Source organism: Brugia malayi, assembly GCF_000002995.4.
Source record: "Brugia malayi strain FR3 genome assembly, contig: Bm_v4_Chr3_scaffold_001, whole genome shotgun sequence".
Classification (NCBI taxonomy): domain Eukaryota; kingdom Metazoa; phylum Nematoda; class Chromadorea; order Rhabditida; family Onchocercidae; genus Brugia; species Brugia malayi.
Genome location: NW_025062477.1, coordinates 7,891,126 through 7,918,566, shown reverse-complemented (window position 1 = coordinate 7,918,566; position 27,441 = coordinate 7,891,126). Strand labels below are relative to the sequence as shown.

The 27,441-nt window shown below is 33.4% G+C and overlaps 8 protein-coding genes across 11 annotated transcripts; 5 read left to right on the top strand and 3 right to left on the bottom strand.

Moving 5' to 3' along the window:
• Nucleotides 1–942: 942 nt before the first annotated feature.
• Nucleotides 943–2,967, top strand: Bma-mek-2 (Uncharacterized protein; the record flags this gene model as incomplete). Its single annotated transcript, XM_001901139.2, has 7 exons — nucleotides 943–1,137; nucleotides 1,227–1,394; nucleotides 1,537–1,668; nucleotides 1,829–1,925; nucleotides 2,027–2,151; nucleotides 2,341–2,589; nucleotides 2,764–2,967. 7 exons carry the CDS (start codon nucleotides 943–945, stop codon nucleotides 2,965–2,967), a joined length of 1,170 nt encoding a protein of 389 aa, XP_001901174.1.
• Nucleotides 2,968–3,969: 1,002 nt separating this feature from the next.
• Nucleotides 3,970–4,505, bottom strand: Bm1030 (Uncharacterized protein; the record flags this gene model as incomplete). Of its 2 annotated transcripts, XM_043080373.1 has the most annotated exons (3): nucleotides 3,977–4,020; nucleotides 4,160–4,264; nucleotides 4,478–4,505. In XM_043080373.1, the coding sequence occupies 3 exons, from the start codon at nucleotides 4,503–4,505 to the stop codon at nucleotides 3,977–3,979; spliced, it is 177 nt and encodes a 58-aa protein (XP_042936307.1). The 2 variants fall into 2 exon arrangements, with proteins under 2 accessions (XP_042936308.1, XP_042936307.1); XM_043080374.1 differs by lacking the exon at nucleotides 4,478–4,505 and having other exon boundaries at nucleotides 3,970–4,020; nucleotides 4,160–4,198.
• Nucleotides 4,506–5,175: 670 nt separating this feature from the next.
• Bm5947 (Uncharacterized protein) lies at nucleotides 5,176–8,757 on the top strand (the record flags this gene model as incomplete). Of its 2 annotated transcripts, XM_001901138.2 has the most annotated exons (9): nucleotides 5,176–5,178; nucleotides 5,494–5,610; nucleotides 5,954–6,034; nucleotides 6,519–6,648; nucleotides 7,105–7,323; nucleotides 7,473–7,606; nucleotides 7,701–7,790; nucleotides 7,962–8,183; nucleotides 8,518–8,757. In XM_001901138.2, the coding sequence occupies 9 exons, from the start codon at nucleotides 5,176–5,178 to the stop codon at nucleotides 8,755–8,757; spliced, it is 1,236 nt and encodes a 411-aa protein (XP_001901173.1). The 2 variants fall into 2 exon arrangements, with proteins under 2 accessions (XP_001901173.1, XP_042936306.1); XM_043080372.1 differs by lacking the exons at nucleotides 5,176–5,178; nucleotides 5,494–5,610; nucleotides 5,954–6,034; nucleotides 6,519–6,648 and having other exon boundaries at nucleotides 7,110–7,323.
• A 1,182-nt stretch (nucleotides 8,758–9,939) lies between these two features.
• Bma-cpd-1 (Uncharacterized protein) lies at nucleotides 9,940–16,910 on the top strand (the record flags this gene model as incomplete). Of its 2 annotated transcripts, none has more annotated exons than XM_043080371.1 (17): nucleotides 9,940–10,175; nucleotides 10,322–10,523; nucleotides 11,026–11,193; nucleotides 11,355–11,517; nucleotides 11,980–12,124; nucleotides 12,275–12,501; nucleotides 12,696–12,829; nucleotides 12,916–13,027; nucleotides 13,329–13,522; nucleotides 13,711–13,832; nucleotides 14,045–14,213; nucleotides 14,311–14,532; nucleotides 14,772–15,118; nucleotides 15,426–15,588; nucleotides 15,797–15,988; nucleotides 16,193–16,321; nucleotides 16,743–16,910. In XM_043080371.1, 17 exons carry the CDS (start codon nucleotides 9,940–9,942, stop codon nucleotides 16,908–16,910), a joined length of 3,093 nt encoding a protein of 1,030 aa, XP_042936305.1. The 2 variants fall into 2 exon arrangements, with proteins under 2 accessions (XP_042936305.1, XP_042936304.1); XM_043080370.1 differs by having other exon boundaries at nucleotides 13,326–13,522.
• A 1,914-nt stretch (nucleotides 16,911–18,824) lies between these two features.
• Bm7602 (Uncharacterized protein) lies at nucleotides 18,825–22,117 on the bottom strand (the record flags this gene model as incomplete). The annotated part of the gene is made up of 9 exons (XM_043080369.1): nucleotides 18,825–18,853; nucleotides 18,938–19,106; nucleotides 19,749–19,918; nucleotides 20,148–20,263; nucleotides 20,394–20,547; nucleotides 20,838–21,063; nucleotides 21,193–21,316; nucleotides 21,495–21,664; nucleotides 21,965–22,117. The coding sequence occupies 9 exons, from the start codon at nucleotides 22,115–22,117 to the stop codon at nucleotides 18,825–18,827; spliced, it is 1,311 nt and encodes a 436-aa protein (XP_042936303.1).
• A 731-nt stretch (nucleotides 22,118–22,848) lies between these two features.
• On the bottom strand, nucleotides 22,849–23,806 carry Bma-rps-22 (Uncharacterized protein; the record flags this gene model as incomplete). Its single annotated transcript, XM_043080368.1, has 3 exons — nucleotides 22,849–22,942; nucleotides 23,208–23,410; nucleotides 23,711–23,806. 3 exons carry the CDS (start codon nucleotides 23,804–23,806, stop codon nucleotides 22,849–22,851), a joined length of 393 nt encoding a protein of 130 aa, XP_042936302.1.
• Nucleotides 23,807–24,379: 573 nt separating this feature from the next.
• On the top strand, nucleotides 24,380–25,384 carry Bma-rpb-7 (Uncharacterized protein; the record flags this gene model as incomplete). Its single annotated transcript, XM_043080367.1, has 3 exons — nucleotides 24,380–24,563; nucleotides 24,781–24,878; nucleotides 25,142–25,384. 3 exons carry the CDS (start codon nucleotides 24,380–24,382, stop codon nucleotides 25,382–25,384), a joined length of 525 nt encoding a protein of 174 aa, XP_042936301.1.
• A 740-nt stretch (nucleotides 25,385–26,124) lies between these two features.
• On the top strand, nucleotides 26,125–27,258 carry Bm6804 (Uncharacterized protein; the record flags this gene model as incomplete). Its single annotated transcript, XM_001901134.2, has 3 exons — nucleotides 26,125–26,318; nucleotides 26,585–26,753; nucleotides 27,073–27,258. The coding sequence occupies 3 exons, from the start codon at nucleotides 26,125–26,127 to the stop codon at nucleotides 27,256–27,258; spliced, it is 549 nt and encodes a 182-aa protein (XP_001901169.1).
• Nucleotides 27,259–27,441: the final 183 nt, after the last annotated feature.

Sequence of the window (27,441 nt, the reverse complement as noted above, 5' to 3'; positions counted from 1 at the left end):
GGCTGACTACATTTTCATATAATATCTTTATGAATATATTAAGAGCATTACATGGGTACGAGCTGGAAATGACTTGGATAAGGGTGAATTTGACAGCTAGCATTAACTGTGCTTCTTTTACCAGGCCCATAAAGCTGAGACTTTATCTGACGTATGCTGGAACGACAGTGAAGATCAATCAGCAATGCACACTTACGTATACTCTCAGTTACGGGAATACGTGAAGTCACCTCATCTACGTGCTGCTAATCTTACCATCACTGCAGTCATTTATAGTGATTCCATTAAGAGAACAGAGGAGATGCTTTAATGAAAAATTCTCAATTTTTACATAAAGTCAACGTAGACAGGTCACGTCACATGCGTTAGTGAGATCGAATACCTTAACTTATCAAGACAAAACGCGAACTTCATGAACTTAAGAGAGGTCAACATCGACGTGCAATTGTAAATTTCGGGGAGAACTCACAATGATTGCGAACTGTTGCAATCAGAGAAGTGCGAAATAGCATTGAATGAGGGGGGAAAGTGGAAAATGATAACATCTTGCTGTCCAGTGTGAGTGGCGGAGAAGTGTCGCGATGATATACAACGCTGCGGTGAATAATAAACTTTTGCACAGACAACTTGAGTAGAGTGTGAGTAGTGAGGAAAAGGGAAACAGAGACAGTTAAAGATGAAAAACAATATGAAATGAGAGACCAAGAAGATGCACAATTTGTCTGAATAGGAAAGAGATGACAGAATGTCAACATAAGTTCATTTACCTGCTTGTGGGATCTGTCAGAGTAGCTCTGTGGCTTGGACCGACATGATTTCTCCTATGTAATTATTGATCACGGTTAGGTATCTGTCTTACTCACTCATCTTTCACAGAGCCGAGGAATAATGCAAAACTCAGGTTGCTATTTCTCAGAAGTAACGACCGTGGCGTAATAGCAGATGTCCGGTGTTGGTGGCAGGCGAAAAAATCCACTGAATTTGAGTTTGCCGGCAACAGTTAAAGAGAAGGCTGGTTTGAGGAGAGATGGGACAAAAGATAAAGGTACCTTCTCACTGGAAGACCAAATCAAGCAAATGACACTCACCGAACCTCAGAAGTTGCGGATGCAGGAATGGATCGAAGAGAAAAGACTTGTTAGTTAATTTGTTTGTAATTATCTAATTTAATTAGCACCAATTTCTCTTTCTATTCCAGAAATGAATTCTTAGTTCATTTGTTACAGGTACCATTAAATGAATTGAATGAGGATATGTTGGAGAAGATGTGTGAATTGGGACATGGTAATGGCGGTGTTGTAAGTAAAGTAATGCATAAATCGAGTAAGATTATCATGGCCAGAAAATTGGTTCATCTGGAAGTGAAGCCATCTGTGAGGTTGCAAATCCTGAAGGTACAAGATGGTCGGTTCTCTTCTGAGATCTATAAATTCCACCGTGAGGCGTTAGACAACTGGAATATGTTATGCTGTAAAATTGTTAAATTTTTTTCCCAATGAGAAAGTTGCGAATTTTGTTTACTCAAAAATATTGCAGGAGCTGGATGTGTTGAATAAATGTAACAGTCCATATATTGTTGGATTTTACGGTGCTTTCACTGATAACAACGATATATCCATATGCATGGAGTACATGGATGGATTATCTTTGGATGTTGTTTTGAAAAAAGTTTTTTTTTCCTTTGTTTAGAAATCTTTTGGCCTTATAGTTAACATTTAGTGAAAAAAATGAAAGAACTTTCTTGTAGGATTCGAATTTCTGACTGTTTTCATTCCGCGTTTATTTTTTCTCATTTCTTGTTTTCAGATTCGCAACATTTTGTTTCCAGGTTGGTAGGCTAAAAGAATCACGTGTAGGTCGAATTGCTGTTGCAGTTATTCGCGGATTATCATACTTGAAGGATGAGCATAAAATACTGCATCGAGGTCAAACCATATTTTTTGTCATCAAATCAGGAAATTGCAGTGTATAACAGCATGGAAAAACGATTAAAACAAAAACTGCAATTTGTGATGTCAAATTTCAGATGTCAAACCATCAAATATCTTGGTTAATAGTCATGGTGAAATAAAATTATGTGATTTTGGTGTTTCGGGCATGTTAATTGACAGCATGGCTAACAGCTTCGTCGGTACTCGCTCATACATGGCGGTAGGTGCCTTCGATAGACTCTTCACGTTCATGAGAGATTCATTTTGTTTTCATTTGTTTAGTTCATTTGTGAGAGATTCATTTTGTTTTCATTTGTTTGTTTTTTGTCGAAGAAATCGCAAAATTTCTCTCCGTGAGACTTGTGATTTCAAATTTTGTGTTTTAATCATATCTGTTAATCATTTCTAGCCGGAACGATTGACAGGAAGCCATTACAATGTGCAATCGGATGTTTGGAGTTTTGGTTTGTCGCTTGTAGAATTGTCAGTCGGACGATACCCGGTGCCAGCGCCGACAGCAAGAGAATATGCTGAACTCTTCAACATTCCAGAAGAAGAAGTAGAGTTCCCAGAAGGTACGATACCACCAACATCCACCACTCTATGCACACCAAGGACGATGGCAATTTTTGAGCTTCTTGACTATATTGTTAATGAGGTAATCTTAATTTCATGATTTTTTGTCAGTTTTTAGTTGAAATTATTGCCATAACGACCTTCTAATGTTGAAGAATGACAGCAAAAGCAGTATGAGCATGAAAGAGTCCGGCCTTCGAAATTTTATGGAGTAAAATCGAAGTTTAAAAAGTCTTGCTCTAAAAATCCTTTTCAGGCACCACCACTGTTGCCAAAGAATATATTCAGTGATATTTTTATTGATTTCATTGGAAGGTGTGTTAAAAAGAATCCCATTGAAAGAGCCAATTTGAAAACATTAAGTAATCATGAATATTTTATAAAGCATGCAAATGCGGAAGACGGTGGTGAATTTGCACAGTTTATAAAGGAAACTATAGGGATGAATCATCATTCATAAAAAGCTTTCGGTTCCATATCCTTGATATCGCCTTGAATCAGCTAACGGTCTTTTTTCGCCTCTTATTAACTTTTTTTACCCAGTATGCTTCTAAATTCGCTACAAGTCTTTCCGAAATTTCCCGGCTCACATTCTACCAATGAATTGAGATTTTTTTGTGTAATATTTACAAATATCTTAAACTTCTCATGGGAAAACGAGTGAAAAGTTTGTGGTCGCACCAATTTTCCTCTTGTTTTTTTAATCGAACATTTCACTCATTTCCTGTTTGACAAAATCCTCCATAAATTGTTAATGAGAATTCTTGTTATAAGATGGACTAACTGCTTAAAAAGCCATAAAATCATTTCAGGGTTAGAGAGAAAAGGAAAAGAACCATCTTGTCCCCGTTTTCAATTTATCCCATTAGTCCTTATTTTAGGCTTTTATCAGGATTTTTAATTTTGTAACAAATTGTTAAATTACCATGAGCTTTATACTTTGAATTTCAGCATTTTCGTGCTTGTCTCTAATACTGTGATTTGATAAAAATCATTTTACTTTTAAAATTCGATTTTAAAATTGATATTTCGAGACCAACAGGAAATCTAGAATAGAATTACAATGATTTGCTCATTATTATTATAGTTGAATAGATTAAATTCCTTTGTAAATAACAGGGGAATTCTACCCGGAAACTGCGCACTAAATATGGCCAGTTTCCACTTTTTGAGTAATAGCTCTAGAATGTTAAAAAAAAATACCCAATTTGTTAAAAGAATTCCCAAAAAATATTTGAAAGATCAACACAGTTCATATTTTTATTACATTTCAAGAACTGCAACATATCAAGTATAATCGTTGTTCAATGTGGAAACATTGAGGTGAATCGCTATTCAATATTAAATATGGAAGGAGAAAAAAATTTAAGCCCTAGAGAACTTCGACAGGGACATGTACGATCTTACTGTCATAGAGTTTAATTTGTAAATAATTCAGCCGCTTCTGTGTGTAGATGAAGTTTCATCCATTAGTCGTTCTTTGATTTTTCGGATACAGATTCCTTGGATATTCCTGGAAAAGATTTTTGTTCTGAAGAAAATATGTTAAAATTCCCGTAAAGTCGCCAACAGAAATGTAGTGCAGTGAGATTTCCTGATCATTAGGTCAGGAAATCCTGATATAACATTACAGGTTAAGGGAACAAGCTGACCTGTGGCTGTCTTTTCTGATTTCGACTTGTTCTCACCATTCCTTCCAAAATATAAGGTTGCTACAATAAAAAGCACAGCAATCAATGGTATGAAAACGTGAATGCCTGAAGAACAAATTTCAGGAGCAAGAGAAATACGATATAGACGGTAAGAATGATAAAGAATGGCTGGTTGAAGGACTGCCTTACCTACTGTTCACTGAACCGCAGAATTATGTATAATTGCAGCAGAAGGGGAAAACGAACTTTTCACTAAGGTCAGGAAGTAAGGTAATATTAAACGGAGAAATTGGATAGTCATGCAAATAAGAAGCAAACCTTCGACAAAATCATAGACGACGTCCATGTGAAAGTTCTAAAGGCGATTAAAGGAATGCGTTAACCGATCGGTGTTCGTTTCTATTTTGAATCGATTCAGTCAACACCTCACATAGCACAACCATCCAACTTCTCTCCAGTCATCAGATTACTATGCATATGCCTGTTGTCTGCAATGAAGTCAATAAGTCTAGTCTGACGAACTTAAGCGAATAAAATTTAATTTCTCATGTGAAGACTCAACATTTTTGAAGTTACCTAAGCAGGAAGTACTTCAAATGAACATCAAGGAACCACCAACTATCTCATGAAGTCTGGTGCAATCAATATTTCACATGATTGTGAGACAAAGCGATGTCGCATTGTACGGTTTGCCGCGATAATTCCGACCGCTGCTCTTTCACGCTTTCCGATATTTTTTTTTTCTTTTCGTCGTTATTGTTTATGTGCATGCTTCTTTTTTATTGTCTGGGGAGTTTCTTACAAAAGTCTAATATATCTGGAACCTAATGCGAAACACTGGCGTAAGCTTTGAACCTTACAGGTTTTATGGTACCGTGAAGTAACCTTTTTCAAAGTATCCTCACGAATGGAATCTTGTGTTTAATTCAAAAAATTTTATTTTAACTGATGTTTTTGTTATAGTTGATTTTATTTCAGGTTGATTATCACTTAGTTAGATCAATCGTATAGTGGAAATGGTAATGTTTATTGACATTCACAGATTGAATATAGAATGTCCTTGCTGAAATTCGTTAATTTGTAACCCAGTTATAGCACTTTGAAAGTTTTAAATCTTGTGGTTTCTTTTCCCCTTTCTGATTTTAAGATTTTAAAACTGGTATAGTTACCACACCGATTTGCTTTCAGATTTCTTGTAGCGTACACTGTGGGAGTGTAAAACATAGTGATGACAAAAAAATGTAGTCTAAAGAATGAATTTAAATATTTACTTTTATTAATTGAAGTGCCCAAATAGCTTTAAGATATCGTCGCTTCGAATAGGATTTTTTCAGCCGAAACACAAGAAATGGATTGATAAAAAACATTGTAAAACATTTCATTTGGTTCATCAAAATCAAAATGCTGAATATCGTGACGGTGAATTTGTGCAACAGTTGGTTAGGAAAAAGGTGGTAACTCTTGAATTGAAATAATGTGAACAATAAAGCTTTTCTGAAGTGTTAAATGTACTCGGCCGTAACATAAGAGAATGTCATTACTAATGAATCTCACCGTACAATATCATTTTTGTTGATGAATATGCAGTTACTTGAGTATATATCTTTATTGGTGTATACAAAGTTTCGAAAAAATAATGGAGTAAATGACTACCAACATGAACAGACTATTACTAGTACAATTGTCAAACAGGTATATCCATTAGCCATTCTAGTCATTCGTTTAAGCGGTAGGGATTTGGAAAGGACTACTTGCACTTTATGTTAAGTAATTTTATGTAAACTCCCGTTACAGCATATGGAAGAATACGACAAGTATGGCATATACTTTGATGATGACTACAATTATTTGCAGCATTTGAAAGAAGTGAACGAGGTAAGCGATGTAGTTTTTTAATTTGACTTTTTATTCATTTGATTCATTTACTGATTGGGTAGCGTAGGTAATACAGTGAGATTATAATGATTGTTTAGCAAAATATGAAGACAAATCTCTCTTTTTATTAATCAAAGCTTATATATAAAACACTAGGATGTTTGACTTCCTAGTGTTTTATATATAAGCTAAGTTGCACTGACAGCAACTTAGATTTGAAAAATTATTTAGAAAGTGTCAATGCATGAATATTATGGAATACATGGCTTATTTAGAAATTTTTTCTCAAAATTTCAACGTTTCTCTCATTTCTTTATCTCGACATCTATTGCCTATTTTGCTAGTGCCTATTCGATACTGAAGTTACAGTTCAGTAAGTTTAGTTGAATATAACTTTAATACTTAATAAATAATAGAAAATGAGCAGTAGGATCAAAGGAAAAACGATGGATGCTTTATTCGAAAGTAATATATAAACCTGCAGGTAACAGAAAGTGGAGTAGGACAGTCAATTATTAGAATACCTGTGGAGAAAACAAATCTTTTAACAAACATATTCGAAGCAAATGGTTATGAAATCAATGCTGAATTACTGAAGATGGGAACATTACCGCGTATGTTCAGAAGATGTTTTCATATTCAGTCTTACCTGTTGTTTTCGAGTTTCATTTATTTTTATACCTTGTATGATTTGTTTTAAACATTTCTGGGAAATTCCAAGAAACAAGACCTGCAAGTTCAAGTTGGGTACCTTTCTGCTACCTAATTCTTATGATGGCCGTTCCAGATGAGGAAAATCCTCACATCTGTATCATTGTGAAACAAACCGTTACATACTAACGGCTTATGTATGATACTATTTAATAAAATACAAAATGAATTGATGCAAAGGAATCTAACATGCGCAAAAAGAAATGAGCTTTAATTAATATATGACAATATATCTTTGTACTGGATGATTTATGCTACAATGACTTCAGTTAGTTTCTGATTAAAACAAGAGAAAAAAATTTTCACGAGTTCTAAGAAAAATTGTAAAATTGTTTTTTATTGAGAAAATATTCTTCCAGATGAAATGCAAATCGATCCGCATATAGTTGCGGAATTGACAAGTGATGATTTCGAATTTGAAAACCCAACTGATGACTTAGATGATGACTTCGTCTTGCAAGCCAATGGTGGTGAATTACCTGTGCTACCACCACCGATATCAATTTCATTGAGGAAGAACGAATTTCGTGTGAAAGCTGTTCATAGTGATGACGATAGCAATGAAGAAATGGATTTCAGTATATCTTTCATAATAGTTTAATGAGGAATAATTTTTTCAAGTTTTGATTTTTGTTTTTCTTTTTTTTTTTTATCCCCCCCCCCCCCCTTTTCCAAAAAAAAAAAAACCAGGTTTTGTATTTATGGGAATCATTTTTTATCTCTGCAGATTCAAGCTATGATGATCACAAGTCGGAAAAAGATATTTTCGTCCATATAGAAAATAAGGATGAACTGAGATCGATTGATGAACAGTTCGATAAATTATATGAGGAATACAATGAAACAGAAGATGAAAATGAGGTAGTATTTTCGAAATTGATACTAATTCCTCATACTATATGTGAAATTTTCTGAGTTCTTTCTGGGTCGAGAATTCAGTTGAATTGGATTTCAGGAGGCAGAGGAGTTTCTTTTGGATCCAAGCTCTGATCGAATGAAAATGCTTGTGGAAGATTTCAAAAAGAAAAGAATGGAACTTGTTCTGGTCTTTTTTTTTATTTCTTCATAGTTATGTGATACGTACATATAAACTGGGCTTTTTTAATATTGTTTTATGGTTTATCGTTGGAAGTTCAATAATTAGATCATCATAGGAAGCAGAATAAAACTGTAAAAAGGAATGTTATGTGTAAACATTTTATTTAAACTTTTGCAGCAAAAAGATGTACTGTCTCAGTGTTATCCCGAAACAAATGATGAAGCGCTGGAGGTTGATGAACAGATGGAGAAGATCACAATAATTTGTCCTAAAAAGAAAAAAATCAAATGGGATTGCGAAACAGCTGTCTCCGCTTATTCCAATATTTATAATCGGCCTGCTGTCATTGTTGATTCTTCACGTAAACAAAAATTGAAATCGGTTCTAAGGCAAATCGAAGTTTGTTTACTTTAAGTATTATTTATTCTCCTAAAATTCAAAAATTCAAGGTTTTTTTTTGGTTCATATTTTTGAACTTCCTATTGATTGTTATTTTTAATATTTTGAATGGTTTTCTAATAAGTATAATCTAATTTTAACGGTTCTTATATCGCAATGGCTGGTTAATTTGTGAAGCTTGTGCCTTCGACAAATTAAAAAAAGTTTCCATTAAGGTGATAAACAGCGCTGCAATTAACTTCTTTTTTTTCGAAATCATTCAAAATTCATTTACATCCGTTTACTGCGGTTTAACACTGCAAGTCAAAGAATTTAAATTCCTAATTTTCTGCAGAAAATGGACTATTCAGTTCAATCAGGAACTAAGTCAGCAATTTCAAGGGTATCCTCAGCAACGATGAAAAGACGTGGGGAAACAGCGGAAGAGCGAAAAGCAAGGAAAGCATCTATTAAAATGATTCGAGCTGAGCGAAGAGCTGAAAAGAAATGTAATAAATTAACATTTAAAGAAGAGCGAAAGAAAGCGGCTTCATGCTGCCATGGTTCGATTATTAGAATGATGCCCATTGTGTAAACACTTATATGTCGAACTCATGAATAATGCTTTTAATGCTTTTTTGAGATGATACTTTGTTGGTGGATTTTGTTTTGATAGTTCATATATAATAAGATTTCCACTTTTCTTTCTTAAAACTGTTCTGCGTTTTAAGTAAAATGCGAGTTTGGTATCGTTGTATAGGAAAACCAGAGTTTATTATGATTTTGAAAATGTTACTTCAAGGTATATTACATTTTTTATCAATTACATTTGTCACCAATTTTCGTTTTTAATTTTATATTTAAGACAGAAAATAAGGAGCAGATATTAATTGGCATAGACAACATCCTAATAAAAGTTTCTTTTTGACTGCTATAAAGGTATAGAGTGTAACTGTGGGTTATTGTTGGGTTATTTTTCGGAAAAAATTTTTATCAATATTCTACTCAATCTTTACATGTTTAGCAATGTTATCTTTTAAAAAAAAAGAAAATATTGGTCAAGGCTTCTCGAGATGGGAGCAGGGAAAGGGATTTGTTGCAAGAGTAAGTCGGAGTTCAACTGCTTTGGGATTTGATGTAGTAAGTTCACGTAGATTTGCGCTATGACCACTTAGTGATTATATGTGTGGTGTGTTCATGCTAAAGGAGAAAAAGTGTGTTGGATGGACGGAGTGTAAAAATGGTAGCAAATGGATTTGCATATCAGGTCAATGTAACTTACATTTTTGGAATGAACAAGTGAATTTATGGCTTCTGTGAGTACCAGGGACGTTGTTATTGTCATCTTATGTTTTTTTAGCGCTTAATTCTATGTTTCCGTGCTATCCTTCTATTATCCTTGTGTGATAGATGGTTTTAGTATTCTTTTCGAAGTTCCAATTGAATGTGTGTGCGCACGTGCAGTGTAATACGCGGCGGTGTTTTTTTCTGTTAGGGTTAACAGTTTAAATGATTAGATATCAAGTACCCATTTGGCACTCTTTGCATAATCTAGAAAAGAAATCATTGATTCAAAGAAAAGTGGATTTTATTTAATTAATTTACCCCTTTTTACATTTAACTGAGACATGGTTCTGAAATTTCGTATTTCCTAATTTAACAAACTTCGATTCGTATGACAATTGTATTTTTATGTTATTTATTAACGCTGTTCATTTTGTTTATGGATTCTATTTATATCTTTAATCGATTTTTACTAATTTAGTTCGTTATTTTGATGGCATTTTCTATCTTTTCATGGACAGCGTGGATTACATGGGTCGTCTCATTTATTTTTATCTCAGCTATAGATTGGGATAGTGCGATTGTTGCTACTCCAGAAGAAATAAATCTTGCTCATCTTGGTCCATTATGGACCTACTTTGGTAAAAAATCAGAAAATATTTCGATTTTTCATTCTCGTGAATATATGCAGAAACGTGTGGGAAAGTTCAAGGATATTAATTCAGAAAGGTTATTCTCAACTTTTCTCTAGCGAATTAAGTCACAAGTTAAACAGATACCAATAATTTACTAATTATGAGATTGGGTAGTCCAACTGAAATTAAAAAAGAATGTCGTCCATAGAAAATCCTGCTTACTTTTGTTATTGCTTTTAGAATTTCCAACCACAATTATTCATCTATGACGGCTTGGCTCAAAGAATATGCTATGAAATATCCAAACATAACATGGTTATATTCAATTGGCGAAAGTGTGAGGAATAAAACATTATGGGTATTGGCTATTTCAAGAACTCCGCGGACCCACAGGCTTGGTGTTCCAGAAATCAAATATGTCGCAAATATGCATGGGAATGAAGTATTTTGTTTATTAATTTAAATCCTTAGTCTTGTGGTATTGGCAATTTGAAAAATCAAACACAAAAGATTTAGATTATTGTAGTTTTAGATGTCTTATTTTTTATCTCAGCTCAAAACGTAATATATTTTGGAGTCATTATAGATGTAGTCACATTTGGAAGACAAGCAGTTTGCCATTATATTTATTCAAATGTCGCAAAACTATATCAAGCGCAGTTTTATCTATGATGCAAATAGAATAGTTTCCCCTCTTAGTAAAAGACAGACATAATTGGAAGTATTGTTATTTGTTGTACTTTTATCGTACATTTGCAAAAGCGGCGGTAAAACCATTTAAGGACTTTAAACACGTTCATTTTCTATTCATTCTTATCACAATTTAATAATTTAGTATAATCATTTGTATCCATAGTTGCAGCATTTGTTTTTTATACAACTTTTTTGGACAATGGGTACATGGAAGAATAATTGTAAGCTATTATTTTCATACAATATTTAAGGTTGTAGGCCGCGAAGCAATGCTTTATCTTATTGCGTTATTGTGTGATAATTATGGAAAGAACTGGTACTTGACGAATTTGGTAAATAATTTGAGAATCCATATAATGCCTTCAATAAATCCAGATGGATATGAACTCGGTAATGAAGGTGACCGTTCTGGGTTTACTGTAAGTTTAAGTTTTTATTCTGAACCCATTTCTGATTAATTAGAGACTAAGCTGATAAAAAATAAAAGGTGATAACAGCAGGATAATAGCAGTAATATTATTTACTCATTAATCGTCTTTATTTGATAATTCGGTAAAATTGTGTTTCTCCAGTTTTGCAGGGTCGTTCAAATGATCATGGTATTGATCTTAATCGGAATTTTCCGGCACGTTTTCCCACACATCGAGACAAATCTGGAGGAATTTTTCTCGAAAAGGAAACAATAGCAGCAATTAAGTGGTTCCGGCAATATCCATTTGTCCTTTCTGCTAATTTCCATGGAGGTTCCATTTTAATAGAACTCTTTTTTTTTTTTTTGCTAAATGACGACATTTGAGAATTCCTCATTGTCTTGCACTTGTTGAAAAGTCTTTTGAAACTTTTGAAAGAAAAAGGATTTTTTGAAAAGAAATCCGTTTTCCAACAATTCTTTGGGATTGTGGATATCATATAAAGAAAAGAAAAAAATAATGAAATGAAAAGAACAAAAAAAACAAAATGAAGACGAATGTTCTCTATAGCTGAAAAACTAATAAAAAAAAATAAAAGTGGATTTGAAATTCCCTTACTCAGTCGATTTGAAATTTCTGTTTTTTGGTGGGAAAGAGTGATGTAGCTGCTGATTTCTCTGTCTTTCTTTCTGTTTATAAAATGAAATGAAAATTAGCTATATTTTTTGGAACGGCATAGCTCTTGGGTAATAAGGAAGTTTGTAAGGAATAAAATTTTTCTAATAAGCTTTTCAGGTTCCTTAGTAGCTAATTATCCATATGATGATTCGACGACAGGGCAGGATAACATTTACTCGCCGACTGTAGATGATCGTCTTTTCGTAGCTTTAGCATATTCCTATGCTCGAGCACATTCTAATATGTGGAAAACCGGCCGAAGGTGGCCAATGTTTTTTTATAATTTAACATCTGGGAATCTTTACCTTCCATTTCTATATCAACTGGAATTTTCCGAGTCAACACTCAACATTTCCAGTACTTCATGGATCGCATTCATATTGAAATTCTTTTAAAAATTTTTAATTTGAAGATGTGGGTTGAATATTAACGGTGATTTCTTTTTGAATGGTATCACAAATGGTGCATTCTGGTACCATGTAGCTGGTGGGATGCAAGATTGGCAATATGTTAATACAAACTGCTTGGAAATTACCATCGAAATGGGTTGTTACAAATTCCCTCAGAAGAACATGTTGCCGCAACTGTGGGATGAACACAAGTATTCACTTCTTGCGTATATGGAGTATGTGCATCGAGGTATTCTTTACTTCTTTTTTTTAATTTTACTATTTACGACTTTATCTTTCTGCTATCGATTTGTGTATTTCGTTCTCGTAATTGCTTTTTTAAAAAAATATTCTCGTACAACGAGAGAGATGAATGATTAGATGCTTGAAATAAGTAAATTCCGAATTTAGCTCTTCATAGTTAATCAAGTTATTTTATTTTAGGAATAAGAGGGTTTGTGCTTGATCAAAGGGGCCATCCAGTCAAAAATGCTGTATTATCAATTAATCAAGGGAAGAATATAACAACAACGGATGAAGGCGAGTTCTGGCGGATTCTCCTGCCTGGTAGATACACGGTATTTTTTCTTGATATTTTATAAAAATTGTAATGCCTCAAGTTTTATTCACTTTAAATGGACCAGTTACTTTTCTTTGTTTTAAGGTGTTGGTTAGTCACCGAAAGTACCTACCACAAATTTTGAATATTACCGTTGATGAAGGATCTGCAAAACTTATCAATGTTACACTAGAACAAAAACTGTGCAGGGAAAACAGTTTAGTTTTTATTTCATAAATTATGTTGCTAATGTTTAAAAATATTCTAACATGTTTTCATCATTGAAACGTTTTACTAGTATCGAAGTAATGTTTTATTGAAGCTGATGACGAAAATTTCTTAAAAATTTTTTAAGAAAAAAAAAATGTGTACCTTTGGAATGCTTGGAGGTAGTTTTTAATTAATTTTAATATAGTGCACTATAACATTTTACATAGTCTACTATTCAAAAGTTCATTTCTATAGCAAAGAGTGGGTCAACAGTACAAATTATTTCATTTTAATTGATATTTAAGCAGTTGATAGTATTCGTGTGAGAGGAGAAGGGGCAGTACGTATTGCGGTGTTTGGTGTCGATTCATTGGGGAAGTCTATTGTTCAAGAATTAGCAAATGCTACCTGCTTACCGGAGGACTTGTTTGTTGAAATACTTCAACAATCTACTTTACATTTGTTCCCATCGATGTCGGCAGAACGTGCTCTTTATCTGAAGGTTATTTTTCCTTAAAAGTAATATTGATCGCAAATAATAATAGCCGAATAGTTGCTATATCTGTTAGGGCAAATATATATATATATATATATTACATTCTATTTCATATGTTGTTGTGCACGTTTTGCAACAATGCGATCTTTTTTCTTATTCTAAAGACTGATAGCGATTTACTGTTTTAATCACAGGATCACGAATTGGATGTGCTGTTATTGTTTGGACAAGGAATACCAAAATCAACTTTATTTAGTGCTGGTATCAATACTCCCAGTCAGTTTGATCAAAAAAATTTTGATGACAGCTTAATGGTGTGAGTCATTATTTGTGTAGCTTTTCTTTATTAGATTTGTTTTTGATAATGTATACGGGACTTCATTTGATAGCCTTATTATCTATTATCCATTTATGATATAAATAAAAACTATCTAATTAGTAAACCCAACACTCTACCACTTTATATTTGAATTTCGAAAGCCGATTTGTCCAATTAACTTTCTTCATGTAACAATTTTGCTTTTGCAGTGCACTGAATAGTAAAACAATTAGTTGCGTTAATCATATGCTAGATAAAGCGGTCTCATCGATGATTGATGCATTAAATGTGGTAAAAACATTTCAACTAGGTATTTCGTTGGGTTGTGACTTCAGTGACCCACAATTAACACTTACTGCTGTTGCTACTATTTTACAGGTACAATCATAAGATTTTAAAATTGATTTTTTGCTAGCACAGAAGTACTTTTTGGTTGGTGTTTTTTGTTCTTCGTGTTCCAAATCTTAAATTTCAGATTATAGTAAATGTTTTTATTGGTATGAAAGATCCTGTAACAGAATATTCGACCACTGATTTGGGAGCTAGTTTATTAGCAAAGGCAACCGAAGCAAGTGGTGCTAATCTACAGCGTATAGAAGAAGAGAATTGTGCTTCGATGATCAACATTGGTTTGATGAAAGCTATGGTATTTGGTGATGGTCGCATGCCGTATATTCTTGTAATGGCCATTGAACAGGTGCATTTCCTCCAGTATTTAAAATGAAGAATAGAGAGATATAAAAACTTAAACGTAGGTTTAGATAAATATAAAATAGAAAGGAAGGTAAAATTTTTCCCGTCACAAGTTCTATTATCACAGGATCATTCAAAAAAATTACGATTTAATTTGATTTAACTGCGGAGTTAAGTCATCCAGTTGAAGTAATTAAGGAGCAGATTTTCAGAAAAATCAAAATTTCAAATAATTGGTTTCAGAAAACATCATCAGTGGTTTATGACTTTGCAGCGGATCTTTGTTTAGAATTGTTGCAATACCGGATTGTTCGTGAAGTACTGAATACATCAACGCTAATTCTAATTCCCAGCATACCATACACACAATTGTACTGTCATGATTACGTGTCAGTGATGCAGTTTAAACCATTCATTGAACAAGTTTTGGATATTTATCCTCTTATCGATTATGCTATATTATTGGGTACAGGTGGGATGAAAGTGCGTTACAGTGATGTTTCCAGAATGGGAAGAACCAGAGATTTGGCATTAAATTACATTTCACAACATACAGTAATTAAACCAACTGGGAATGAGATGTGTAGCAGGTAAATATTCTGTAAATCGATTCCGAATATCTGAAAAAATACATATCGATCCATGAAACTGTCTACTGCACAAATTTTGTGTTCTTCATTTCTTCCCTTTATTGCATAACACTGAAAGATTTTTAATTGTTTTTTCCTCCTGTATCAGAATTAAAACTTCATGAATTTGAAATTAAAATTTTGAAATCAGATATAGCAGTTAGTAACTTGAAGAACTGAGGCATTCAAATACTTAAAAATTATCTATTTTCTATCATTAATTTCCTCTTTTTAACTACTTGTCCTTATCTCTTTGCTTTGTTTTTAGGAATAATTTTATGCCAGTATCGACTGTAAGTGAACTACAATGGGATATGGAGCATTGGCAAAAGGCACCAGATATTCTGCTTGTGGAAGTAGCCTGTTGTTTTGAAGAAGGCGGAAATCTTTACGCAGAAAATAAGGCTTCATTATTATCGACTATTTCTAAGGTCCCATTTTCTGTGAATTTGAAATTTTAGACTTCTTTGTTCTTTATTTAAGAGTTCCATTAGAGAAGCGGTATGTTATTTCATAAATTGGTCATTTTATTTAAAACATTTTCAACCATCTTTCATAGTTTTATATCCTATCAATCACTAATCAATTGTTATTTGATATGTTTTTTTGGCACTATTTTTATGTGAGAAACTTTTGTAGAGAGTACAAGGTTTGTCGGGTACTATCAAAGAAATAGACGGTAATCCAGTGAAAGCACCGGTGAAATTAACTGTTGGCAATCTCGTTTTTTATACGAAACTCGATGGCTGTTACTATATTTGGTTATCTCCTGGAGTTCATACCATTGACGTACATAAGGAGGGTTATTATCAGTATACTTTTTCAGCTAAGGTATGTTGTTATTTCAATTAGAAAAAAAAATCTCGCCCAAGTATGGAATAACTTTCTACATAAACTTATTTTTCGTAGAATTATTTGATAAGGTTTAGTAATATTGAAAATAATTCGAAATCAACTTTTTGAAGATTCTTTAATTCTCAGGTTTAAGATTTCTTCTCAGATCATTACTTGTTTCTAATCCTAAAATAATTGCAGATTGTTTTATCTAAGCAAGCTGTGCATGACATACTGTTAACAGAATCCTCCTTCGCATTTTCTTCGTTGTTCAAGAGGGAAAATCTTTTTATTTCGTTTACTGCATTTTGCATGTTGGCATTTGTTTTTGTAAGTGTATATTCTTATTCTTCTGTTTATAACCGTCCCTTAAAGTTTATGAAGTACATTAAATTCAAATTGTTGGTTTTGGAAGATTCATGTAACTAGATTTTTTTGATCCGAATGTTCCATGATGAAGAGGGCAGAATTTGTTTCCGGATGGTAGTGATGCAAGTAAGCAAAAGTGTAATTATGAAGTGAGTTAAATATAAAGGTTTAATTAGTTCGATCATGATGCAATAGATAAGCGAATATTCGTGATTATTCTGATTTTGCTAGTGTTTCCAAAATAATAACTAATGGATTTAATTAGGATATAAGGCATTTTGTTTCAAAACTTTTGAAATGGATGGGTTATTTCCTCACCATATCCTTCATACATATTCATTTTTCGCTATCAAAATTACAAAGTCTTGAAATGTATTTTCAGATTGGTTTATACCGATTAAGCGTTGTACATAAAATAAAATCGATCAAACGATGGGGAGATGGTTTTGAGCGCCTTCCTTTGAATGATTTCGATTCTAACGTATCTGATGATGATGTTGTTCTTGATTCGACCAAGTATCCCTTCATGGGCCTTATTAAACCATTATGAATTATTGCTTAATTTATTCAGGACACACAAATATGCCTTCTTGCTTTGTTAGCACAGCACCTCTTGTGTTATTTTATATCTATTCTTATTTGCACATTTGAGGTAGTGTTATCTTCTACCAAAATATTCATAATTTGCTGGTGAGGAAGTGAGTTAAGTTTTATAAACTATTTTAAGATTTTCCTCATCATAAATCGTTCACTGCTTTTCATCACTTATTTTTAGGCATAATAGCATTGCAAAAGAACTTTTAAATTTTGTTAGATTTTTTTAACATACCTGAAGTATTAGTCTTCAGTATGTATATTTTTTATATGTTGAAAGTACAAAGGAAATTTCAGTTCTTGAAAGTAAGTTATAGCAATGCTTTGCAAGGTATAAATAAGATGAACTGAAAACTACGGTATAACCTAATTTTCTTTTGTTGTTTTGAATAGAAATACAAAAAAGTGAAGAGAGCATATTGCGGGTACTTGTATTTAATCGGTTTTGTAGATTGACTGTACATAGTATTTTTAGGCCATTTACAATTATAGCGGAGCTAAGTGACTTTATGAGCGCTGAAATCGCAGGGTCACGATAGGAAATATGACCGACCTGAAATTTCTTGAGAATCTGTTCTTTTTAGTCCTCAGTTATTTCGTGTTCTTGCATTTTTATATGTAAAGCGCATTTCGGTCCCTTCCCAGGAGCTTTTTCTAATGCTGTCTCCATTTCTTATTTTTTTCTTTTTGCAAAAATGAAATTTCCACAGCGCTTTCAATTCGTTATTTCAATGAGTTTGTATTTGTTGGTATTTACATTTTAAATTGTTAATTGTAATTTCGACACCTGACTTGCTATCTTTGATTTTTTCTCTTTGTTTCACTCCCTACATCTAAACTTACCAGCTACTGTGTTTTTACTTTTTCTGCTTGCATTCGCTTATCTATTCAAGAGTGAATAAATAGCACCAGGTAGTTCAATTACCTTCGGTCAAGTATTCAAGCACATTTGAACTTCCAATATTTTTATTTGAATTTCATTCATTATTCTTTGTTTGGCATTGTCTTTGGTAATACTACCCGATATATTATTTTTTTAACAACTTGAGCAGAAAACATACTGTTACTACTTTACAACATGATTGTGGGAAGCTCAAACCGACTTTGCGATTTTTGGGTCCAAATTAACGTAAATTCCAGATCATTCGAGATCTCCGTCAAGTTCAGGCTGTCTTACTTTATTAATTATTATAAAAAAGCCTATTTTTCCAGCTTTACAAATACTGTAAAATAAGTGTACATAAGATAAATGTATCCAAGCCTTGCATTTTAAAGAGAATAGCAGGAACCATTCTATTTTTCTCTATGCTCATTATAACAGAATCATCTATTTTCATAGTAATCTTACTGTCTGTACTCTGTTTTTATATTCATCAATGCTTTCTTTTATTATCGCACGGTGATAGTAGACAAAGTTTTGTCCACCCACTGTCCTCATTGATGTCACAGACATTTTTTATCAATTCTCAAACTGAGAAACAATTTTTATGAGAATAAAGCAGTGAATTTTATAGAAATATGATTTTAAAATTTTAATGAAGTTCGACAAATATGTTTTTGAGAGGGAGATTGAAAATGAGCTTATTGCAATGCTCTTTTCATTAGATGTATTTCAACATAGCATATAAACCAAACTGTGTATAATAATGACAAATAATAACTGTTTTTGAGAAGGTATTGTAGGTAATTTTCGACACTTTCAAGATCGGAGTCAGAACAAAATCCAAATACAGATAAGATAAATTAGATATATATTTGAAGTTTTTTCAAATTCTCCGCTCCGGACGACGCTTCTGCTGGATTTCATCTCTCCATAAATTTTATTATGGAAAATATTTTTCATCATACTGCAGGATTCCACATCCAACTTTTACTCCTCCTTCTGATGATTCTCGTCATCTTCAATTCTTCATGTTAGAACTTTTGTCACCTTCAATTTTCCCTGACATTTCCCTCACCTTTAAGTTACAGTCTTATAATTACCTGATATAAAGCTGTCATCATCATCCGGATAAATTTCATCACGGTCTATTGAGAAATCTGTTGAGCAAATACAGTAAGTTATTAATGAAAGGAAAGATAAGGGCACTCCAAGTAAACATAGTGTTAGCAGAGGCTGTGCTCTGAACATTTCCGCTATGTTTGTGAAAACCTGAAATCCTGCTAGAAAAAATTAAACTCAATTTGAAAAGTAAAGCAATAGTTGAAATAAAATTCATTTCAATTTTCCTAATGCTGTATGGAATCTACTTATTCCAGCCGTCAAATGGCCACTTTTTTTTTTTTTTAAATAATTGCGTTACGAACCAAATTCGTTGTGATGTACATCATAATAAAAATTCTACCTTCAAACTTTTGTCGGAGATGCATGAAGAAAGTGAAGGGCTTAATTTTTAAGGAATGAAAATTCCTTACGTGCTAATTTATTTTCAGCAGTATTAATTTATATCAATAGTATTTATTCCTAAGTTGCGTGTATTTTGGTAAGTAGAAACACAGTTAATTTGTACAATAGAATTACGGACCTACTGCCTATTTCTCTCTACCTGCTGTTAGGTGTTCCTTTAGAAATAAGCTTTAAACTCAATAAAAACTGCTTTGGAATTCAGGTAGTAAATTAGAGGAAATAAATTAATGTCGAAAAACAAAGTGGATAACAAATTCATGCCAGAACAGCAGAATCTGGATCTGCCTGATATTCGGTAATTATGAAGTTCTAACCAAAAAAATTTTAACTTGAAATAACTAAAAATTTGATGTTTAGAAATGAATCGGAATTAAAAAAACACCATACCTCAAAACACAAGCGTTTGAAACGCTGTGATAACGAACGTCCTCCAAGTGGCGCTACATCACCTGTTGCTATCCGTTCCAAGAATGAAATAATACTTTTTTCCGTCATAACGCTTACGGCATCATTGCTTGAATAATATTCATAACTCGTAACATTGAAAACCAGTAAACCTAAACAGAAAAGCACTGCTACTGTTGGCACATCTTTAAAGACAAGCACATTTCTCCCGGCGATAATACTGTTAATGAAGGATGATGTATTAAAATCTCAGTACACAATAGCATTCATTCCAAGACACTCGAAAAACTTTTCTTCTAGTCTAACAATGGACAACGCATTCAGTAAAAATGCCAAAAATATAAAGATAACAGTATTACTTGCCTGGTTGATTTACAGTACCCAAAATAACATTATTTGCTAGTTCATTACCATCCAACCAACCAAATTGGAAAATATTCGAAAGATAGGAATCTTTACGAACCATTTGGGCTACATTAGTAACCAACGAAAAGAATCTAAATATGTAAATTAAAACTAAACGAGGAGAATCAACAAAAACGAATGACTTCGGAAACTAAAAACTTTGAAATTCTACACAGTTAAAAGGTCTTCGATCTGAAATTCATTAACTTTGTTAAAACAAACTTTCCTACTCGAGTTGTATAATTCCTCCTCTCAACCATATTTACGACTGTCAAAACCAGTAATCGCATTCTTCCAACTTCTTTGACATTTGTTGAGGTGATAAGCGGTATTAAAGACCAACGCTCGCTGTGAATCCAGTCACTTAAACTCCTTCCTAGAAAAAAAAAAAAAAAACCATTTGTTCTGAAAGTGATTTATTTATCTCATGATATATTTTCCACTTCAATATTATTAATGTTCTATTTCTTTGCAAGTAGACTGCTACTCCCTTGTAAACACATTTCCATATGCTGAAATGAAATTTGGAGGCTTTAATATATTGCTTGATATTAAATGATAGTCCGTCCTCATAGAATGGTAGCCAGATTATATTCAGGCACAAAAATAAGAGATAAGCAATAACAACAAAAACTGAATTAATCTTTTCTTTTAAACTGAATTAACCTTCTCTTTTATAAGTTAAATATTCCCCATCTTTGAAAACAAGAACTGATGGAATTTCAAGAATCGAAACGGATTTTGGAAACACATCTCTCTTTGCACGATAAAATCGCGTTGATGAAAACAACATTTCGGCAATATCGCTGTACTTATCAAATGATTCAAGAAGCTGTGCATCATGGTTTTCTTCCACATACACAAAAAATGGTTCTTTCAAATCTTTTCGCATCTAAAACATTTGACGAAGACTGACTACTGACGAAGCACGTGTCAATTCACAAAAACCTTGTCGACATATCTACAAACAGAAAAATCTTAAATCGAATACAATGAGAGTAAATTATGAAAGGAAAGAAACCTGTGATAATTGATGAACACTTTCGATGATGCCCACCATGGGACCAGCAGCTTTTATTGCGAAGTCAATGATTGCTTCCTTTTTTCGTTCGCCTTCATAAACCATCTCTCTTCCATTGCGGAAACTGTACTGTGGAAGTTGCGAATGAATAACAGATAATAAATTTTGAATGCACTAGTGAAAAAATCGAGATCCAACTAGTACTAAACAAACATAATTTGAAACTAAAAAATTCTAAAAAAAGCAAAGTCTCTTTGCACAGACAATTCTTTAATGATACTACGAAAAAAGTCAAAACTTACAAAATAATCGTCGGATATCCTCGAATATTCAAAGCAGAAGCAGTATTCGTGTAACGAGTGCAATCGAGTTTAGCAACCCGAACAAGGGACTGACGATCGGCTAATGCATGACCAACTTGTTCCCAAACTGGAGTCAAACGCTTGCAGTGTGCACACCAAGGAGCATAGAACTGAAAATACATGGAAAAATCACTTAACAAATCGAAAATATGATATGCAAAGTCAGGAAATGCAGTTCTTTATATTTGTGTTCTGAGAAAAAGTGAACTCACAGCCGTGCCCCCAGAACTATTAGCTAGAATAAGATTGTCTCTCCTAGTATGCATTTGAAGCTAATTCACACCTACTGATCTAAAAAATGGAAAGAAATATGCTTTAGATTTCCAATAATCAAATCAATCAACAATAAAATTAACAGTTAAACTTCAACTTATCCTACCCAATCTAGAATAAGCTAAAACATTTCGTACGTCAACAAACCACAGGCCATCGTTCTTCACTTGAAGGAATTTATCATTCAGCTCAATCACTTGCGATGGTATATTTGTTGCTTGAACAATATTTATAATTTGTAGTCTGGTAAATATTAGGAATCCATTAATGCAACAATTAAATAACCACATTCACATAAATTTTAAGTAAATTACGGATATTCAAAATCCTTGCAGTGGATCTGAAACAGTGAAAGTATGGTCTGAACGAAAATTCTCTTTTGTGAAAAATTTCTGAGAACCAACTGCAGAATTAGGATATGCAAGTGTTCAATAACCTTTACCACATTCCGCATACTCTATTGACTTCCACACCTAGTTATGATAAAGCATCTCCCTCCCGCTTTGATATAGATATCTGAGTTTCACATACTGAAGACAGTCGCATAGACCTCTTTCCGAACTTAAACTCGCAATAATAAAAATCTACTTTAGTTCCGCGTAACGTACAACACCTCAAATCCTTATCAAGCTCTTTGTCGTTCTTTTCTGAAATTCACTGAAGTCATTTCCTAACAAAAATCACCCTAAACTAACCTTTCACAAAACTACGGGTGCAGCTGGTAATTGCAACACCGGTTAGCATCACTAATACTATTTATTTTGATTAAGTGGTAATAATTTCGTAATATACCCTTTAACTATTAAGAATTTGAAAAGTTGAACTCGCACTTTCTACAAACCTATGATGCTTCATCAAATTTGCCTCATGCTTTTGTTTTTTCAATGTAAATTTTAAGCTGCAAATTTGCAAATCATGTTTACAGAAATCAGAACAGCAAGTAATAAAATTTATTTTTATTCCATTCTGAATGTCAAAACATATTTGGAAAACAAAAACATAAAATCATCTTTAAGAGCAATCAGAAGAAAAACCCAAGAATTTTTCCACCAAGATGTTTTCTGCGCGCTTCTTCATGATCCATAATTCCACCCGAAGTTGTCAACACAAGGTGTCTTAAAATACATTTAATTTATATAGATTTCAGCTTTTAAGAAATGGTTTTTCTCTAAATATCCCAATAGAAGCTCTCTCTATTTTTCACTTTGATGAATTCGGGAATTTCTTAATATTTTGAGATACCACTTCTACAATGTAAGATGAAAATGCGCCTTATCCTTAACTATATCGTTTCTCAAGAAATGTCACCAAAAATTTTAAGTTGCAATTACCATTCATACAGTAACGTGAAATATGCATATCCAGTGAAATAGTGCTTACCCAAACTGCCGTGAAGGAAGAAGATTGGATGTCCATTTCTCCAAATCTTTCAAGGAAATATCGAAACGCGGGCTAATTACGGAACATTTGTTGATGCGACCCGTTAAATTAACAACTATTTTCCCTGCTCGATGATCATCAATGATTTCAAACTCACCAATATAGCCAGCTTTCATCATTACAGTTAGAAAACGTACTATTACCTGTAACAATCAGCAATATATTTAGTGTTTATCCGAAGCAGAGTTTTTCTACAATCGTATTCACTCTTCTCAGTTGATAAATAAATGGGTGGAGAAATGAGAAAGCAATAAATAATATGATCCTGTAAGCATACCGAAATTAAGATGCAAGTAATCTCAGACAAAATAAATCACAAAGCAGCGAAAACTTTAGATATTACTTTGACAAGAACTGAGACTAAACTGACTGAAGTTAGAACAGATAAAGCAAGCTATAGTTTCTTAATCTTCTTCAATCTTTTTCTCACTCTCAAAGAGTACCTTCGAGCATGGTCGAATTAGAACTTGTCGTTTACCACGCTTTTCAGCATTGTTGATAGTTTTTAACGCATCTGCTAACACACTCATCCGCACCATCGTGTATAATCTCTTCAGTTACTGCGAATGCCTTACTATACCAGTACGTCCACGTCACCTGAAACAATCAAAATAAAGAACTGGAGTTTCCTCAGATAACTAGAAATCCACATACAAGAACCCAACTCCCGTATTTTACTCGTTCACATTAAATCCTAACCGTACTACATCACACAAACTTTAACAGGAAAAATAAGGCATATAGACAAAAGAACTTTTGTAAACGCATTTCACGTACGACAGCATTCACGGTAAAGAGTCCTTTACCTTTCCAATTCACACACCACAGCTCCCCAAAATTACGCCAACAAATAACTATACGTCGTCGTCAATTTATCACGGGCCGCGCTACGTCTCACCTGCAAATTGATGTGTGTTGCAGCTGGATTTGTTCGTTCTTGTAGGGGTGGTGAGGGAGCGGGCAGTGCTGCTTATAAGTACTGCTGTCACTATTCTCTGTAGTGCATTGCTTGAGGGGACAGATTGTGGCGAATGGAACTGTCTTGCTAATTGTTTCTACTGTTTAATCCTTACTGGTGATTTAGGGAAAAGGCCGAAAACAGACTAAATGACATGTTCTATCATATTCCGTTAGATCATGAAATATGCCTTCATCCTAAATATTTCGGCCCTGATTTGCTGGAGACAGTGAAACGAAAGTTGTTCAATGAGGTTGAAGGTACCTGCACTGGGAAGTACGGTTTTGTTGTTGCAGTGACTACAATCGATAATATTGGTGCAGGGCTTATCCAACCAGGTACTTATGTACTGTCATTAAGTCTTGAATATACTGCTTACATTTCCATTCTACCCGAATTATCCGAATCCATAATTTATGCTGTTAGTTTTATTTAATGACAAAATTCGGCAAACATAGAATGAGATCTAGTCTTGCATTTAATTAGATTTTTGGAGGTTCACATATAACCAGACAAAAGTCATTCTCCAATTCTGTGAGTTATCATCCTTTCCAGGTCGTGGTTTTGTACTGTATCCCGTGAAATACAAGGCCATAGTGTTCAGGCCATTCAAAGGTCAAGTTGTTGACGCAGTTGTAAATCAAGTAAATAAAGTGAGAGACCTTCTGCAAATTTTTTTAAAAATTAGACTTTAAAATTCGTTTTTTTTTTTTCTTGCTTTGTGTCATCGTGCAAAAGAATTAGGTAACATTATAATAATACCTTCTGCTGTAATTAAGTAATCAAAATTGCTTTATAAAAATTAGGACATAACACAGTATTCAACCTAATCAGTACATTATGCATGCATATTCTCAGTTTTTTCATTTTGCTTTCTAAATTTAAGTAAATTCTTTAGGAAAATTTCTCTTTGTAGGTTGGACTATTTTGCGACATTGGACCCCTTTCATGTTTCGTAAGTCGTCATTGTATTCCTCCGGATATGGAGTTTGAGCCAAATTCAAATCCTCCATGCTACAAAACAGCAGATGAAAGTGTTGTCATCAAGCAAGATGATGAAATCCGTGTGAAACTCATTGGTACACGAGTTGATGCTTCTGATATCTTTGCTATTGGTACTTTGATGGATGACTATCTTGGTCTTTCCGCTAATGAGTAATTTCATTTTTTCACCAGCACATAGAATTGTTTTAAATAACATGCATACTTAAGACTCTATATTACATTGTACTGTGTCGAAATCAAGTTAAAATAGAATGAAACATCAGATGACTTCGCTGGCTATTTAATAAAGACAGTTTTCGAGGAGACAGTAGTATTTTTGTATGAGAAGAGACGTTACTAGTATTGTATGAGTTGGCAGTTTTGTTCATATATTGCTATATTAATAGCTAATATAGTGAGTAAAATCAAGATTTGTGGTAGTTCAGCCCACAACTAAATATGATGTAAATTGCTCTGGTATTAAGTTATCGCAAAGAGTTGACTTCTAGAGCTTCTGCTTCCTTATTTTTTGTGTCACAGATACGGAATCGATTTAGTCCTGTGCTTGTCGCTCTTTCTTCAAATGGTGTTTGAGCGATAAAAACAGCAAATAAATGAAAAGTTCATTCTTTGAATTATATATTTCTTGTTCTATTGTTCTGGTCTCTCACTAAGTGGAAATTGTTCTCATTAAGGTGTATATTTTTCATACTGAGTTTATTTTTTTTTTGTTTCTGTATGTTTAGTTCCTACAATAAAAATGATGTGTTCCGAAAGTGCCATTTTCCGAATAGGTTGTTCTGCTATGCAAATATTTGTAAAATTTCAATACGTTTGCAAATTTGTTCCAGTCTACTGTTAATATATTCGTATTAGTGTTGGAAGTTTTCTCTTTCAGGAAGTCCTACATTTGGAATGGGTGTCTGGAATTTGCAAATATTCGATGAGGTAAGGCGGATGAACGTTAGGCAACTATTGTATCAGGGCCTGAACTTCGCTATGATTGTTTCCTCAGCGTTGATGATTTGGAAGGGTTTAATGGTTATTACTGGTTCTGAAAGTCCAATCGTGGTTGTGTTGTCTGGTTCCATGGAGCCTGCTTTCTACAGGTATTTTGAATTTTTTTAACATATAGTGTCAATACCGTTATCACACGTATCGTCCACTGAGGACTTCCATCTTCTTCGCTTGCTAGAATTGTGGATATAAGGCTTTTTCATTAAAAAGAAAACTAACTTTTATTCACGTTTTAAGCATTCTTTATAAAAAGGAGAGTCTCGTCATGAAAAAAAGTAGTTTTGCTGTCTAAATTATGGAATATATTCATTCTTTAGATATGATCTATATTGAAACATTTGTTACAAGTTTTTTTGAGAGGTGATTTATTGCTGCTAACAAACGATGATTCGGACCCGATCAGAGCTGGTGATATTACGGTATTTAAAGTGGAGGGGCGTGATATTCCAATTGTACATCGAGTTATTAAGGTACATGAGAGAAACAACGAAGAAACAAAATTTTTAACGAAAGGTGATAATAATCAGGTGATGATTTTTTTCTTTCATTACACATCAGAATATATATTCCCAAATTGTTAGCACACATTTAACAGCCATAACAAAAAATTCTAAAGACTTCCGATTTAGATTTGGTAATTTTTAAAAATATATATATAGTTTCAATATCGAACTCACTTCAAGGTCTAGAAAATTTAGAAATTTGGTTTTATATTGAATCCAAATAACACTTTTTGACCAGATGGAATATTCATGCCTCTTATTATGTTGCCTGTATATACTAGCTTTTTATACCGTATATTTAGAATGTTTTATTGTTGTAGGTTCTAACCATGCTCTTTTCTAGGTCGACGATCGAGGTTTATATGCGTCGGGACAGTTTTGGCTGACACGAAGAGATGTTGTTGGTAGAGCAAAGGGATTCGTACCTTATGTTGGGATGGTCACAATACTAATGAATGATTATCCCAAATTGAAATATGCGGTTTTGATTGCTCTTGGTGCTTTCGTTATTCTGCATAGAGAGGGATAGTCCTTCACTCAAATTCTAAAATATTTTTCGTTTGATTTTAAGACTTGTGCACTGAACATAGGGTGTTGGGGACATGAGATTACCAAACGCAATTCGCTAGCATAGCAGCTTATCCGAAACGATGAGGTACATCTAGGACGTTCATAGAATTTATCAGATTTTTGTCAACGTAATCTCCGAGAA